The sequence below is a fragment of the Sphaeramia orbicularis genome, chromosome 17 (genome assembly GCF_902148855.1).
Source record: "Sphaeramia orbicularis chromosome 17, fSphaOr1.1, whole genome shotgun sequence".
NCBI lineage: Eukaryota > Metazoa > Chordata > Actinopteri > Kurtiformes > Apogonidae > Sphaeramia > Sphaeramia orbicularis.
In genome coordinates this window covers 28,048,399-28,066,268 of record NC_043973.1, presented here as the reverse complement: position 1 = coordinate 28,066,268, position 17,870 = coordinate 28,048,399, and the positions used below count along the sequence as shown (strand labels likewise).

Genomic DNA, 17,870 nt, shown 5'->3' with positions numbered 1-17,870 from the left:
ACTGACTGGATTATTATACTTTCCCAGAAGCATCCTGTTGACTTACTGTTAAAAGGTTAAAACCTGGTCCGCTACTCTTTGTACGGTCTAGAAGTCACTCTAGCAGCTACATGGAAAAGTAGCAGAGTGAATACATGTTTGCTTCACGTTGCTTTTTTTTATAATCCATGCACGTTTACCTAACCTCACCTTCATGTTAGAAATGTTTGTAACTTTCATTTGCGCCAGATAACTGCCAGCTGATGAACAGCCTTTGCATTTTAATTAGCAGTAGGATTCTGAGAAGTGCCTCTGCCCTTAAGGGATTTATTAGATTTTTACATTTCTGTGGGGATTGTTCATTGTAAAAGACACTAAGCTGAGTAAATTGTCTACAGCGCCAACTGTATTTAGCTGCAGGCCACGGTCATGAAAAGGAAAAAAGAAAGAGTATAACAGTACATATACCAACTCTGTTTTTTGACTTGGTTCAGGGGTGATGCAGCTCACTGATGTGGTGTGTCTTAAAACCCAATTTGGCGTTCCACTAACTGCCACAGGGTGATAAACATATTGTTAGAGTTTTGTAATCCAGTCGGTTCTGAAACATCCTGCATTAAAAATGTGGATGCTACAAGAGCATGAAAAATCCTTTAAAAGAACACTTGGAAAATTATGTTTGAGCACTTTAATATTCTATAATACAGTATTTTGTTCTGATTGTATCATGTAAAATGATTGTGTATTGGAATCAAGTGTATAATAAGGCCAATAAGCATAGAGCTAATGTTGTATTTCATTGTTTTCAAATACCTCTCATGGAAGTATAAAATGTGTTTCATGTCGTTATTTATCTCGTGCCGAAATGCAGTGGAGTCAACTTTGGTCTTCATGCTTCAGACGCAGTGTATGGACAGTGTTTGCTAAGATACATCTCACCTGCTTATCACTCCATTGTGATGTTGGCACGTTGTAGATATCTATGTAAACTTGGAGTAAAATAGGAAGGTGTCTTCTGGTGTCATCAGTGAATTATGAATAAGACAATAAATAAATAAAAATAAATAATTTACTGTACATTGGTGTCAGCTGCATTTCTAAAGGAAGCAAAATGTATTGACAGTGTGTTTACATTTTTATGAGATTTATTTTAAATATAGTTTCATATAAATATCATTTTAGAAAAAAAAAAAAAAAATAGCTCTGAAATTGCTTCTAATGAAAAATAGTAAAGTCTCTTTATCTGTGTTAGTCCATGGAAGGCAGAGGTCACTTCTGAGATTTTTTGGCTCCCCCTTTAGCCCCTCCTTTGCCTCCTTTTTCCCCTTTCTCCCCTTTGTCTCCTCCTCCTTTCTTCCCTTTTCCCTCGCCGCCTTCTTTCTTCGATGATCCCTTTTCACCTTTTTCACCTTTTTCGCCTTTTTCACCCTTTTCACCCTTCTTCTTTGTTGATGCTTCTTTTTCATCTCCTTTCCCTTCTTTGGCACCCTTCCCCTCTTTCTTGCCTTCCTTGGCTTTCTTCTCTCCTTTCTCACCATCCACTTTCCCAGACACTGTCGATACCTCCTCAGTCTCTTCTGCCTTTGCAGCTAAAGGAAAATGAGAAAAAGAAAAAGCAGGTTAAAGGTCACACAGAAGCATCAGGTAGCATCAGGGTCCTGCCTCTATACAGTAATTGGAGGCAGAATTTAATCCAACAGAATGCCACGCTAAGTAGGTTGCATGTAATGGAGGCACATCTGTTTCTATCTGTTATAATAACCACGGTCCACTTATTCTTTTAATGGGATTGTTTGAAGTGCTTTCTGAGCAGAAAAAATGAAGAGCAAAAGATTATAGTCCTGGAGACCACAGTCTTTGTGTGTTTTTAATTATTCATCAGGTTGTGTCACCATGAAGACGGACACAATCAAGCAAGTCACTGGCGAGGGGGCAGGGGTATTAGATTTTGAGAGATGCTGCATAGATAGCAAGCACAATTATACCATAAAATATTCATTATGTTTTCTTTGATGCAAAGTTATTAGCATTAACGAAAACTAACAAAATGATGAAAACTAGAATAGTAAAAAAATTTTCATCCACTGAAATAAATAAAAACTATACTTAAAAGAAAAAAGTGATAACTAACTGAAACTGTATTGTGTGCTTACAAAACTAACTAAAACAGATAAAAATTATGGATAAAATTCCCTTTGTTTTCATCTTTCTCAATGTCAGATTGATATAAAATCAATTTATTTCCCTCAAGTAATTTTAGCTGGTGGCACCATATGATATTTAACAGTCCACCACTTGTCATTTGTTGTTTCGAGTCGTCTTCTCGTCCCCTCTCTACCTGGAAACATGGAGACTAAAGTTGGGAGAAAGCAGCAGAGTCCTGTCTGGGATTTATTTGAGTACGACGGCGAAGAAGAGAAAAGATATAAAGAAACTAAAACTAAACTAAAATTAAACATTTAGAAAATAATGAAAACTAATAAAAACCAGCAAACCTGCTCTAAAAACTAATTAAAACTGAATTAGAGAAAAAAAGTCAAAACTAAATAAAACTAAACTATAATGAAAAAACCAAAACTATTATAACCTTGCTTTGATGCAGATATCACTAAATCTGCCTCAGAAAGCACAGTAAAAAGTCTTAAAATTTTGAATTTACAAATCTGCATTTATTACCTTAAAAAAGTCTTTAAAAGGGATTAAATTATATATGGTAGGTCTTAAGTTGTGTTGCCATAAATGTGTTTAAATGTGTCTGGGAAATGTTCAAGCCGCAAAGAAAGTAATGTTAGTCAAGTCAGTTCCACCTGTTCCAACCCGACAATTTATATTGAAATTAGGAACTAGTTGTCTCTACCTTTGCAGCCGCCAGTAAGAAATGACTTGGCAGAGAAATAGTTGTTAAATTCTGTTCCAAGTAGTCTTAAGATGTTTTAAATTGCACATGTAGAAACCTGTGGGAACCCTGAGGAAGCCAAATACTAATATCAGCCTTTTTTCTCTACTAAAACCCAAAAATCAAATTCTGCTTTTGTGTTTTTCTTCATTTCAAACTATTAAAACATGCAGTAAATTGTAAATGACAGCTAGATACTGAAAGTTCTAAGCGTTCTGAAAAAATGGGCAAAAGGAGTTTGCTCGCAGCATATTTTCTGACCTTTTTACAGTCAAAATAAGCAAAAAGAAACAGTCCAGACAGAGCATTTTAGGCTCAGGAGTAAAAGGGTTAAACATGTCTTTGTGTTAGAAGGAAATTAAACCTTCCAGAAGAATGTCATTGCTGCAATCATGGCATTACACTTTCACTGATTGAGAGCTTTCAAGAGTACAAAAAAGGGTCTACAGCACACTGCCACAACATGTACAGTAACAGCCTCTGGCAAGATTTAACTGATTACACCTGAAGTTCACATAGACAGCAGATTGATTTCACACTTCGCCAAGTATTGTTTAAAAACTGTGAAAATTGCTCAAAGGAAACTCTCGTTGAACCAAGAGGAGCCTTGTCACTATGAGTTTTTTTTATGTTTTTCCAGTAGCAAAGCAAACATTTCCCTGTGCTCCACAAACGCTTCAGAGACACAAGATACACAAACGAAGGCCAAGAAACCAAATGACAAACACAAACCAAATGTTGGTGCGTGCTTGTGTTTGTGCAGAAGTTGCCAAAGGGGGGGGGTCAGAGTGAAAGCCTGAGATTATTTTGGTCCTGTGTTTTACTGCGTTGGTTGAATCCAGTTGACTTAAAACAATCAACCAACCATCAGAATGTTTGTGAATAGGTTTCTTTGTGTTGTGGTTAAAGTCTAAAAATGGCTTTTGTTTGCTTACGCAGTTCTTCTTTTCCTTTATTTGGCTTTTTTCTTCTTGTTCCTTCTGCAGCTGGAGAAAATATGCATCAGTAGCATATACAGTTAGTTTGTTATTATTTTAGCTACAACAAAAACTCTATTTAACGCAATTGAGGCTCCTACTATTCCAGTTTTAGCACTGTAGGGTCCGATCAAGCTGTCACACGGGGACACATTCTGTGTTCGTCAGTCTCTGTCATGTAAGCAGAGTAACTTATATGCATGTATTATACATATTTGAGTAGGTATTTATAAGCACTTTGACCCATAAAGATCCAAACAGCCACCAGCGACCGATAGCATCTACTGATCTAAAATGTTGAATACTTATTGATCCACTAATCCTATCAATACATGTAAATATTGGTGTAAAATGCAGTTTATCATTTTTTCATGGTCCTCAGATATGATCCATTTGGGCGTTCAGAGGCTCCGTAGTTACCATGGAAACACTGTCATCTTCTACAACATTGATTCAGCAGTAACACCCATGGAGTTTGATCACTGACAGTGGATGGAGACACTTGTTTTTATGTTCAGTTAATGATGTGTTTACCAAAAAAGTCACTTTTTCTTCAGTTTTCTCTGTTTCTGATGTAATAACCCTCAACTTTAATCCGAACTTTTAGAGCATTTTCATGGTCAGTAAATGAAATACAGGAACATATCTGATTTATACTGATAAAATGCAAAATACAGAGGATAATATAATAAATGGTGAAAAATCACTTAAGAAAGGTTAGATATAGAGAAAATTTCATTTGGGAATGCACACAAAAGTAGCACTGGGTCTTTATGGGTTAAAAAATAAATAAATAAAATTTTATATATATATATATATATATATATATATATATATATATATATATATATATATGAACATCTACATGTTCAGTCAGTTAAATAGAGGAAAATGCCACATATTCACTGAAAAAAACACAAAATGCAGAGGATAATATTATAATAAATGATGATCAATCACATAAGAAAAGTTAAATATAGAGAAATAACTATTTTGGAACTGCCACATAAGTAGCACTGGGTCCTTATGGGTCCATTATGTACAACAAAATTTGGGGAGATAATATTTTCAGGTGATAAATATCTAATTACTGCTTGGTAACACGTGGACTTGAAACATACATACATTTTTTAAGTTTTACGCAAACATTCAAAACATGAAGTTCTCGACAGAAATTGATATCAAGTAGGACAAAACCTTTTAGATATTGTGTTCAACTATGCTGAAAATACATTTTGGAGTAAACTATTGAAAATTCTCAGTTTTATTGACATGAAAATGTGGTAACACGTGGACAAGTTGCCATAGTAACACGTGGATGACTCTTTACCATTGTATGCATCACACAAAATGTTGACTTATTTTTCAAAACAACAAGCCAGATAGAATCCCAATACTTTATTTAATGGATTTAATACTAACACAGTGTTATTTACAACTTGTGGTGGTCCATGCTTGTTAACCCCACAAACGTAATAAACCACAAATGTAATAAAAATTTGCAGATTTTAACATAATAATCCCACAAATGTAATAACTGTTCCAGAAACAATATCTGTATTTTCCCACAGCGTGCTCCTACCCTCTCCATTGTTATCATAATCTTATCCAGATATATTTTATTTACATGGTTCAAACATAGGCTTCTATTATACTTAATGAGAATAAATCATATCCAGTTCGTACTGAAGCTTTTATAATAAAACCTTTTCAACAGTTTTGCTCATTCTGTTTTGTTCTTCCACTTGTATTTGTAATTAAACACCTATTAATCTGCAATTAGTACCACGTGGTATAACTGCAACATTTGATCATCCTAAAAAGGCAAGTATCCAAAGGACAAGAATAAATGGGAAGAAAAAGAAAGATGAATGAATATTCATGCATGCATTATTTAAATGTATGTGATATACTATTTTGTGGGAAGTTATTACAATTTTGGAAACTGAAGATTTCTACCCTCCCACAAATGTAATAAATCCCCACAAAAGTAATAATTATTAGGTTTGGGGAAAATTATGTATTACGTTTGTAGTAGGCAACTGTTATTACATTTATGGGGATGTTTTTTTTGTTTTTTTAAATAAATCTTTTTATTGGATTTTTCATACACACATAGCGATATCTGACATGTACAATGTTTCCAGGTGTTTTAGTTGAAAGGTAATAGGAAGTTGTCTCATACAAGAAGCCAGAACGGCTTCTATGAATGAACCGTAATGTTCTCTATGCACACCCCCACTACTTCCTGAACTTCAGGTGGCTCCTTTATTTCCTGTCTTTCATGATTGGACACACTGATACTGATGGAAGCTACTTCTTGTTGTGACAAGTGATTAGTTAGGCACACCTGGATTAATCAGTGTGTCCAATAATGACAGACAGGAAATAAAGGACCCACCTGAAGTTCAGGAAGTAGTGAGGCTGTGCATACAGAACATTAACCATTATCCCCTCCCACCCACTATTAAGAGAAAAAAATAAAATAAAACAAAGCACAAATAAATCAATAAATAATTAAATAGTTTGTGGTTTATTACTTTTGTGGGAGTCATTACATTTGTGGGATTAACGCATACTGATGTAGGTAAATTACAAATAAAGAGTGATTTCTCAGTGACAGTTCACAGATAGTCTTTTTAAATGTGATAGATTGAATACATTTTCAAATTTTTTAGATATAATTTTTTGAGTCAAATTCCAGCTATATTTTTATGTCATGGCTATGGTGTAAAAAGTACAAACGATAAAATTAGTTGTAACTTTTTTCTACAAGTGGTATTTTAAAAAGGATAACAGTTCTATAAATAGAGATCTTTAGCTAAAAATGAGCCCATTTGATAAATGATGTGTGCAAATTAACTTTTTCATGTTGATATTCACTTTTGCTTGATCAGACCCTGTTGTATTTTGGTCATGTGTTTTGATATTGTGTGTGGTGGCATTAAAAAAATAAAATAAAACAAAATAAATAAAGGTGAACATTGTTGTCGAGAAAAGGTCTTGAACCTAACACCATCATTTAAAGTCGAAGGTCAACAAGTACTTTTTTTTTTTTTTTTTTTTATAAAACTTAAGGGCATGCTGTAGTTTGGCATTCTGACATTTAAGAAAAGAAAAAAAAGACAGCAGTTCAGGCAGACAATGTAATTCAGATTCCTGCAGCCAGAAACTGTCTAGCTGAGTCGAGGCTGTTTTGTTAAAATGAGCATATATCTTTCACTCAGGTTCAGAACGTGCCTTGTAACCAGACCAAATTCCTTCTCGCAAGCCCGTCACTCATCAGTCGGTGAGCTCTGAACCTTAGACGACCCTATCCTCACATACACTGGCCGGTCAGAGCTATAGGGGACAGATGTGTGATGTAAAAAACAACAGCTCTAACCCACCGGTGACACACAGAGGTCTGGAATTATGCAATCTGCGGTCGATGCAGCAGGTCTGAGCAATATCTTTTTCACTCCACCTGTGTTTTATTGAGTGTTTACCAGTGCTGATATGGGACAGAAGAGATGATATGACTGAATACAACAGCTTTTGTTCTTTCATGTGTGTTCTTTCAGTGTGTTTGCAGCAGATATTAGCTGTGAAACTAACAAAACTCTTGCTTACCATTGTGTATAACAAAACTCCCCCATGGCTTTTCTTTTGTTCTCATGTTCTCAATTACTCTTAAAAACGCCAAAAGTATGTGTAAATGGAGATGCAAAGGAAGTCAGATATGTTATTTTTTATGTTAAAATTTGTAGCAAAAACATCAAACTTCAATTGCTTAAACAACAACTTTACATTAGAGAACACATATGGGTGCGTCTATGAAACTGGTCCTTAAAAACAGGACAGAGGGGCTAAAAATTCAAACCAGATGTAGACTAATGTTATGAAGCAAGCTTAGAAGCACTTTGGGTCTATTTTAAAAATAAACATTTACTGAGATAAAAGAAAAACAATTTTTCAGGTAAAACATGTTTTTTCTGTAAATAATTTTGGATTATCATTATTAAAAAAAAAAAAAAATCAGCTTGTAACATGGTGAAAAAGACACAAAAATTAGTCTCTCACAGGTGCATTTTGGGAATCAAAGTAATTATGCAAGGCGGAGTGTTTCATAAAAATGGCCGCTGTTGCAAAATCACTTGTGAATTATTGTATTTAAATGGGCAGGTTCTGTATGTAATGCAAGGGGACACGATGGGTTACACACGAAACCTAGAATGAGACTGAGATTCATGAAAAACCCATATGTCTGGATTAGAAAAACCGCTAGGATCATCAAATTTAGCACAGTGTCTTTATTTATAGAGGTATATAAGACCATTTTAAGCCATGTTTTCTAAATCAAATGCACTGACACCTAGGTAGCTTTTCCTGTCCCAATTTTGGACCTATTTTTGGCCCCAATATGCCATTAAAAATTCATTAATTTTGGGATGGCTCAGAGCGAGAGTATAATTTTTTTTGCATTTATCTGAGGTCATCATTAGGTACATCCTGGGGGGAAATATGTCTAAATTTCTCTTCTATTATTGGGTCTAAAAAGCTGACAAAGTGCTAGATACCAAAATAAACCCAGTCTCATGGAAGCACTCATATATTTTCTTGTCACTGAATGTACATCCCATGTTTTTATGCAGGATAAGAGTAAGTACAGGAAAAAGTATGTGTTTAAACTATTCATTAGCTGCTACATTATGTAGAAAAATTTGCTATTGTCCGTGAAGTTGAAATAAAATATTTATACTTGGAAGAAAGTGATTTATTCTTGATAGATAAAGTGTAACTGGGATCATTGCCACAGGTTAAAGATGATTACTGATGTGTATAAATAGGAATGAAAGGAGGAATGTGTCTGAAAACAAGATTATTTCATCTTTATGAGCAACAGTATATATAGTTGCTCTGAAAATTAAACTCTAGTGTTGCATAACTAAACCATGGCCTATTTTGTATTATTTAAAATGTCCCTATTTTTATTTACATTTCATTTTAAACAACTCTCATTATTTAGCAGCAAGTGATATTAATTTATTAATCTGATATACAGTGAAATATGAATTAAGTGGAAATATATTTTGAGTAGTAGCCCATACATTCATGTCGTGCTGTCACATTTAATCCAAAGATCAAAATTAGATAACGGGATGTTTTTAGCAGATAAATATAAATATCTGTTCATACTCACAGTAAAGCACCCCGGTAAGCCCCACATCCAGCATGGTTAATTAGTTATATGGTCACGGAAGAGGATTTAGTTGAAAGCAGAGTGAAATTAACTCTCCATGATGACAATAGAGATTGCAGAGATATGGATGCCCTCCCCATAGGATTTTTCCTCTCTAATGCAGATCTTATTTGACACAATCATCAAGCAAGAAAAACTTATCGACAGCTCAGTGCTTTCCCTTCTGTAATTAATTCCACAAAAACCAATGAATATATTTGTGCACATGAACGCATAATGTATCAATGAGGGGAACAGGACAAGACATATGTCAGTTCCTATTTGTCACCGTTCTTAACCTGAAAAAGTCACCGCTAACAAGCTGTGAGGGCTTAGACTTAGCAAGGATGGTTTATTAAATTCCTGAGAGGAAGAAGATGTAAAAAGGATAATGTTTAATCACCTCTGAGACCACTCTCAGTATCACTCACAACAAGAATTTGCTTTATTCAGTGCTAATCTCAACTAATCTTTGCTGTGAGCAAACAGGCAGGTAGGGAAAAGACAAACAGAGCATAACCTGACATGAGGCATTCTGCATGCAACATCATTTCACTGCTTAAAGTAACAGCAACTTCTGTCATGTGCTATTGTCAGTATCATGCAAATGTGCGTGAGGCAATTATATAACTATTTATATAACTGTAGGACATGTAAGGCTAATTCCACATAATACAAAAGCAGATTTAAAAAACTATGGCTGTCTAAAAGAAATTCTAAAAACATGATTTATAATAATACGTCATCTGTTTTTTGTAGCTGTAATAAAAGTTTAGCTACTACAAGGCAAATACAACTGTGCTATATTTTATATTCATACGTCAGTAGTCGTGTTGCAGCACATGATATTTATGTTAAACCCCACTTATATCGTGTGCTTCAGAGGAAAACCAAACACATTATTCAGTGCAGAACAGGTGAATGGTAGAGGCATAAACTGGGAATCGATGAATAAACTCTAATTTTACAGAGATTCAGCCAAGAGGAGCATCTGATGGAAGATGAGAGTAGAGGGGAGAAAAAAGAGGAGCTGCAAAATCATCCGGTCTCTGGCAAAGTGAGGGAGCTGGGGTGGTCTTCGCTGACCCTAACTACTGAATTCTGGCTGGTGATGGAACTTTGTGTTTGAACCTGCTCAGAGACTGTCTGAACTGCAGAAGAAGAAGCATCTGGAGAGGCTGAAAAGGAAGGATAAAAAAGAGAGAGGAGAGGAGAGGAGAGGAGAGGAGAGGAGAGGAGAGGAGAGGAGAGGAGAGGAGAGGAGAGGAGAGGAGAGGAGAGGAGAGGAGAGGAGAGGAGAGGAGAGGAGAGGAGAGGAGAGGAGAGGAGAGGAGAGGAGAGGAGAGGAGAGGAGAGGAGAGGAGAGGAGAGGAGAGGAGAGGAAACAAGATCAGTCAGTTTTGTGAAGTTAAAAAAAGCTTGCATTCATTTCTTCCCACAGCCATCAGACTATTCAGCAGTCAATCCCCCATATCATATGAGTATCAACATCATGTACAACTTTGTGCCAATATAAATAATATGTATATACAGGGTGGGGAAGCAAAATTTACAATGAACATTTAGTTGTTTTTTCTCAGCAGGCACTATGTCAGTTGTTTTGAAACCAAACATATATTGATGTCATAATCATACCTAACACTATTATCCATACTTTTTCAGAAACTTTTGCCCATATGAGTAATCAGGAAAGCAAACGTCAAAGAGTGTGTGATTTGCTGAATGCACTCGACACACCAAAGGAGATTTCCAAAATAGTTGGAGTGTCCATAAAGACTGTTTATAATGTAAAGAAGAGAATGACTATGAGCAAAACTATTACGAGAAAGTCTGGAAGATACTATTAAAGAAGAATGGGAGAAGTTGTCACCCGAATATTTGAGGAACACTTGTGCAAGTTTCAGGAAGCGTGTGAAGGCAGTTATTGAGAAAGAAGGAGGACACATAGAATAAAAACATTTTCTATTATGTACATTTTCTTGTGGCAAATAAATTCTCATGACTTTCAATAAACTAATTGGTCATACACTGTCTTTCAATCCCTGCCTCAAAATATTGTAAATTTTGCTTCCCCACCCTGTATGTAGTTCTTGGTAGTTCTTCTCAGTTCAACTGGACTGGACTGGTTTAGTTCAGTTCTCCTTTTCAAAAGAGCTATACCACATGTGAAAATGTGAAAATGTGAAACAATTCAATAGTTCATCACCGTCAACACCAGTCATAGAGCTGGTTCAGTGAAGTAACATCAATACTGGAAGGTTAACACAGATGTACTTACAACCAGGGATCTCTGTCAGCTCATTGAGAGGTGGCACTGTCTCTAAAGTGTTGGCGTATTTCTTGGCAGCCTCTCTCTGCGCATGCCTTGCTTCAATTTCCTTTTTTGTTCTTGGGATTCGACATTTAAATATGCAACACAAGGTGATAACTGTGAAAGAAGGGGAGAAACAAGAAGTTTATTTGGCCTTCAGCTGCTGTGTTATGTGTCCCTATGACAGCAAAGTTATTGAAATACTGTACATTTTTGAGTAGACATGAAGTTTGAAATATTTTTCAAAATGTGTTTTTATGAGGTTGTTGGTAGCATTTATTTAGATTATACATTGTTGTCCATAACGTTGCATTAAAATACTTTTACCTCTTCTCATGAAATGATTGTGACAATGTGATTTATTCTTTACAGATAAAGCGGAACTAGGACTCAGTATGTAATCATTGTACTAATGTGTATAAAAGGAATAAAAAGAAGAATGTGTCTGAAAACAAAATTATTCCAACCTTATTATTTTGTTGCTAAGGTTTATTAACTCTCAAACACCCAGAGCAGTGTTTCAGACCCTTACTTTTCTTGTATTTTTTCTGTTTTTCTGTCGTTTTCTGTCTGTCTGCATCAGTTGTGCAGAGGTTTCAACAACTTCTTTCAGAAAAATAGATCATTGTCTGATATTAAAGCTAAAAATTAGGGTTTTACAGTGAATACTGAAGAATGTCACTGTTTTGCAGGTAACTTTTTTCTCTACATCTAATCTTTATCAATTTGAGGCACTTTAGTTTTATTATTGTTGAAGGTGTTTTTTTAGGGTATTTATTCATATTCAATTAACCAACTATGTACACGTCTGAAAAGAATTATATTACCAACTAAAGCAATGCAAACAGTCAAACATCTGTTTGCATAAATTATGGAGCCTCGTAATGTCCATGTGAGACAAAAACAAAGTAACTCCACATTAATATGATTAAAGGCGCAGGAGTTATTTTATTTTACATGTTCAGTCTCAGCTTTTTTTCATTTCAACTCTATTTGATTAAACCACTTTTTATAAGATTTATATACAGTACATTTAATACATTAGTAGGTAATAATAAATCTTTTTGTTTGGTTTTGTTTTCACAGAAACCTCAATTATTTTGTAATAAAATAACCATTAAACCAATGTAATAAACTATGTGTATGTATTTTTATTTTGTATGTACGTTTGTATTGAGTAGTTTTCTAATGCTACAACATACTTATACATAATTAATTATGTTCAAATAAGTAAAACTTATATATCTCTTTACTATTTAATAATTCAAGTTTATTCAATATTATATTTTTAGATTTCTTTCTTTTGAAATTTGCAAAAAATGTAATCAATAAGTGGTTGAAATATCTTTAAATTGACTTGAAATATATCAAAACTACCTTTATTCACATTTATTAAAGAAATGTTACATATATTCCGAAACTCAAGCATTAATTCACTCCAGATTTCCTTTTTACTGTGCAGTTTAATCAACACAGAAATAGAATATATAAAAGTATTCTTATTTTCTTAGTGTTTTTTTCAATAACTGATGACAAAAACCAAAAACAAAACTATAGCTTCTCATATTTAGGTTTATATTCTAGAAAGTGGAGGTGAAATTACATGGTAAACTTTAACCTTCAGTTTAATAATCTAATCGTAAATAAATAATGATGTCGTAAATATATAATGACTAAATTACAAAACAGATCGGAAAATGTTTGATGTTTGGAGTGAGAAAAAAAGCAATGATTTGGAGGAAAAGCAGATCATTGGAAACACAGAATCAATCCTTGTCTGTCCAAAGATCATATCTGTGTCATCTCCATTGATCGAATGGTGCTTGACTGACGGTCATGTTGTGCTAACATATATGGACACACATGTGTGACCTCAGGGGAGCTGCCACAGTCAGGTTTACATAATGACAACAAATGTGATTCCATTTTTTGTACTGACCAACTGCTAAAGCAAAGACTGCGAAGATACCAATGACCTGCCATAACCGCAGCCCCCAGAACACAACGGTCTCTGAGTTGACAGGGTCTGGCTTCTTTGGGGGATCTGTAGGTAAAAGCTGTGGGAGGAAAAAAAGAGGAGTCATTGATTTTCTGATTATCTCCACCACAAACAAACCTATAAAAAGAAAACAGCAGGGGGAAAAAAAGCTTAGAAAGGCTAAGAAGTCAACCTTTGTATTTCCAGTCTTCAAAAGAAAATGAGTTTAACCCATAAAGACCCAGTGTGACTTTGGTGTCAGTTCCCAAATGAAATTTTCTCTCTATTTAACCTTTTTTAAGTGATTTATCACCATTTATTTATAATATTATCCTCTGTGGTTTGAATTTTATCAGTATATTTTCCTGTATTTCATTTACTGATCATGTAGATGTTTACATAAGCTCAAATTGAAGTTGAGGGTTATTATATCAAAAACAGAAAAAACTGCAGAAAAAAAGACTTTTTCAGTAAAATATATCATTAACTGAACATAAACTAAGCATTTCCATCCACTGTCATTTATTAAAATCCACGGGTTTTCCTGGTGAATCAATGTTGTAGAAGATGATGGTGTTTCCACGGTAACTAGAGAGCTTCTTAATGTCCAAATGGGTCATATCTGATTATGAAAAGATGACAAACTGTATTTTACACCAGTTATTTGCATGTATTGATTGGATTAGTGGATCAGCAGGTTTTACACAGTTTAGATCAGTAGATGGTTTTGGTCGGTGATGGATGTTTGGGTCTTTATTGGTTCAATAAACGTATTAGAGATTAATTCAATCTGCTGTTTTTCTGAATCCTCATTATAAAGGCAGTACATATACAGACCAATCTACTGTAATAGGGACATGAAAATGTAGACATTTTCTTAAAGGAGTGATATTTTGCTTTTTAAGATGGAATTGTGTATTTTTAAACATTTCCCTGTGGTCTACATAAACTGTAAATGCTATGCTTGGGTCTGAATTCTTCATTAATTCAACTCCACAGGTCCATCTTCAACCCTATTTCTGAGTAATGACACCAGAAAGGTCATTTTGAGCGCTAGCCCTTTAAATGTAAATGACCCCACCCCTTCCAGGTTGTTGGCTGTGCTGTTCTGTCTCGTTGAACCAACAACTGAACATTTTAGGTAATTGGCTCGAAGTTTGGACATATTTTCAGTATGGGCTACAACCACTGCTGCTGACAAACAGTTATGTCGTACTTGGAGAAATGTTCGTCAGAAGTCTTGACCTTATATGTGCAAATGTCTTAATGTAACTAGTTATAGACGTAACAAATTAAGCAGGAATTAAAACAGGTTGTAGAAATCCACTTGATTTTTGCCAAAATGAATTTAAAGACAGTTTTGCAGCACCTGGAGGGTTCAAATTCAAACTTTTTGAACTATTTGGGTCCAAATACACAAATAAATTAACCAAAGACTAATAAAAGGGGGTTTAGCAAAATATGAAGCACAATACTGACAATGGCAATTAAAAAGTGCAAAATATAAATAAGTGTAATTTATCACCAGTTAAATAAAATCCCATTTTATTTGACATTTTAAAAGACCAAAGAGTGAAGTCCACAACCCTAATCAGCATGAAAAAATCAACTATCCATGTTTTGTTACTAATTTTCCTGCATTTTCTCTGCCTGCTCATGAGTGTTTTTAACCTTTCAGTGGAATCAATAGTGTCCAAATAAATACTCAATATTTCAACCTTTTGCAGCCTTGTCTAGAGTTGAGACTGGGAATTCATAAACATACCAAGAGTTTATTTTTGTGTTCAGTCAATGTCTTCAATCGGTATTTTGCCAGGTTCTGCTAAACCTCCGCTCCCTAATTGCCATATTTGGAGGATATTTCCCTGTTTGCTTGGTAATGATCACTCAAATAGATTATATAAAGTTGTTTCAGAAATTCTATATTTAATTCTACAGCAAGCAATGGATCGGAAAATGGAGACTTATTGCATTTTCACCTTTTACAGATAACACTGTTATGTAGTGAAATAGGAAACGCTTCTGTGAATAAGAGGATAGAGAAATATAAAGGCTGCGGAGGATAAGGGAAATGGAAAAAACTGAATAAAAAATGAAATGAAAATGTTAATTTTTCAAGCAGTAACCCTGGATTATTTTTGAACTGGTGACACCCTAAGAAACCAGTGAAGGTTTTCAGAAGATTCTTTGATCACTAATTGTTCATGTCGATGTTAATACTGTAGATTGTGTGTTTCTGCTGCTTGTCAGACCTGATTGACCTCAGCGAGACACTCTACAAAGTGTGACTGTATAAAATGTCTTCAGGGCCTTTATCCATGAAGGACACAAGTAGAGCTTGTATTTATGCAGCTCCCACTGAAGGATTAGCCTTAATGAGAATATTTAGCATCTCATCCAAATACTAGCCTTTTATTTTTCCTTTGAAGACTGATTAGCCAACATTAAGTCTTTCCCTCTTGAGGGACATGTCAAATAACCAGATCAGGATGTAAACTATAAGTCTCTCATTTTCTGAATAAAGTGACAAAAAAGGTAAACTCTGTAAAACGCATACTGGCCTCATATGCTTTCTGTTACTACTGCTACTAAATATTCTAATTTATTAGACATGTCGTGTTTTTTGTTTTGTTTTGTTTTGTTTTGTTTTGTTTTTATCTTCTGTTAGATGGTTCTTCAGCAACATGCTTTTTTTCTAGCAAAATCCTTTTGGGATGTTGTAGTTGTAGTTACAAAGAAGATTACGAAGAATTAACGTCTAAAATTAGAATGATCAGCAGTGGGATGCAGTTCATGGCTGTATTCTTGATAATAAGCCATTAAGACATGAAGTTATTGAATAAGTATTTGTAATTTGCTGCTCCTTTTTACTTGTATACTTAAATTTGTGTCAGGTCATCATTCTTTGGATAAAAAGGAATAGTTTGTGTTGTGGAATGTTGTATTTTTCTGATGTGCACTGGTTTGACCTGAGGATAAAGATACTGTGTAGCTCTGTTAAATTAATGTCACTTTAACTGCCTGACACCTGCAGAGTCTGCAGCTATTTATAAAAAACAAGTAATATTATATTATATTATATTATATTATATTATATTATATTATATTATATTATATTATATTATATTATATTATATTATATTATATTCCTGCCACCAACTCACATTTCTTGCCTTTAAAAGCACAGAATGCATCACACAAGCAGCTAAAGAAAGTGTCTCATGCTTTCTAAAATAACCCAACACTACACTGCTTTGTTTCCTGCAGAGCAAAGGTCAGTGTCGATGTCATGTGTCATAACACTACTACTCCTATTAAATGTAAAGATGCCCCTTTATCTTCTTCCTTATTCTGTGTATTAAGGTGCAAAATATAATATATAACGTAACTATAACTTAAGATAGTTCATGTATGTGAGTCATATTATATGTTCTAATGTCTGAATTTTTCCACATCTCATTTAATTGCTGCATTATTGCTAGTTTTGTGTAGCTATAACCAATCAAACACTTTAAGGTTATTAAAGCTTGTGTTTTCAGTGGGGTTATTATAGTATTTGTATATTTGGTCTTATTTCTTTACATTGCAGAAAGTATAGTGCCTATACTTCAGACATTCTATTGTAGTTTGACAGTAATTGAAGTGATTTCACTGGTTTTCAACAGTAACATCATCTTCTCCCTAACGTAAAAGCTACATTTCTTGTCACGCCAGCTGAGTCATGCTTGATCCTTCTTTTGGTCCTGTTTGTAACACATGTGGCTTTGCTGCTCTACACAAGACTACTATAGATCAGGTTTCAACAATTGTTCTCTTACTCCTCGTCAGTAAAAACGCAACAACTCCAAACAATAAATACAATCCACATAAAGCTGCCATATGAACAGCCGAACACCTGCACCCATCACCTCGCCCTGAGGATACGTGGATCTACAGTCGGATCTTACCTCAGGATCCGGGATCTGGGAGAACACGGTGGACAAACACAGAGACAGCAGCACTGCTCCCCAGCCCAGGAGCAGGAGCTGAGGAGGACATACAGGCAGATCCCCTACCATTCTCTCCCCCTCTTTCTCCCTGCAGCCACCCTGCCCCCTCTCTCCCTCTTCTTCTCCCTCTTCTTCTCCCTCTCCGTCTCTTCCTCCTCCTCCTCCTCTCTGTCTGCCTGCCTGGCTGCACTGGCGCCGTATACAGGACAGGACCACAATGGCCCTGGGTGATTAATGGTGACTATGGTGCTGGCTGCGTCCTCCCATCCACAGTTGTTTGCTCCCCAGCTCTTCTGCCTTTTCCCACTGCATGAACCCACAGACAAACAGGCGATCACCACTGAAAACAGCCCCAAACTGCTCCTCTACAATGGAGGGAGCCAAGCCTGCAGTTAGGGTGCATTAATTAATTAATAGACCTGGTGTAGTTTACAGTCAGCTCATCCTGTTGAGAACAAGCAGTGATGGGGGATGGGCAGTACAGATAACCACGAGAATGACCTGCGCAGGACAGCAAAG

The 17,870-nt window shown here is 35.2% G+C and overlaps 1 protein-coding gene across 1 annotated transcript; it reads right to left on the bottom strand.

The window, feature by feature from the left end:
* Positions 1-1,248: 1,248 nt before the first annotated feature.
* On the bottom strand, positions 1,249-17,456 carry tmie (transmembrane inner ear). Its single transcript, XM_030160606.1, has 4 exons — positions 17,310-17,456; positions 13,324-13,441; positions 11,352-11,501; positions 1,249-1,568 (listed from the first exon to the last, which is right to left on the bottom strand). Exons 1-4 carry the CDS (start codon positions 17,418-17,420, stop codon positions 1,249-1,251), a joined length of 699 nt encoding a protein of 232 aa, XP_030016466.1. The 5' UTR covers positions 17,421-17,456.
* Positions 17,457-17,870: the final 414 nt, after the last annotated feature.

Excerpts from the sequence above, each read along its gene's own strand:
- tmie (XM_030160606.1), bottom strand. The coding sequence starts at position 17,420 with ATGGTAGGGGATCTGCCTGTATGTCCTCCTCAGCTCCTGCTCCTGGGC. Across the intron at positions 13,442-17,309 it reads CCCAGATCCCGGATCCTGAG|CTTTTACCTACAGATCCCCC; the intron begins GTAAGATCCGAC and ends TTCCTCCCACAG. Across the intron at positions 11,502-13,323 it reads AGTCTTTGCTTTAGCAGTTG|TTATCACCTTGTGTTGCATA; the intron begins GTCAGTACAAAA and ends CTTCTTTCACAG.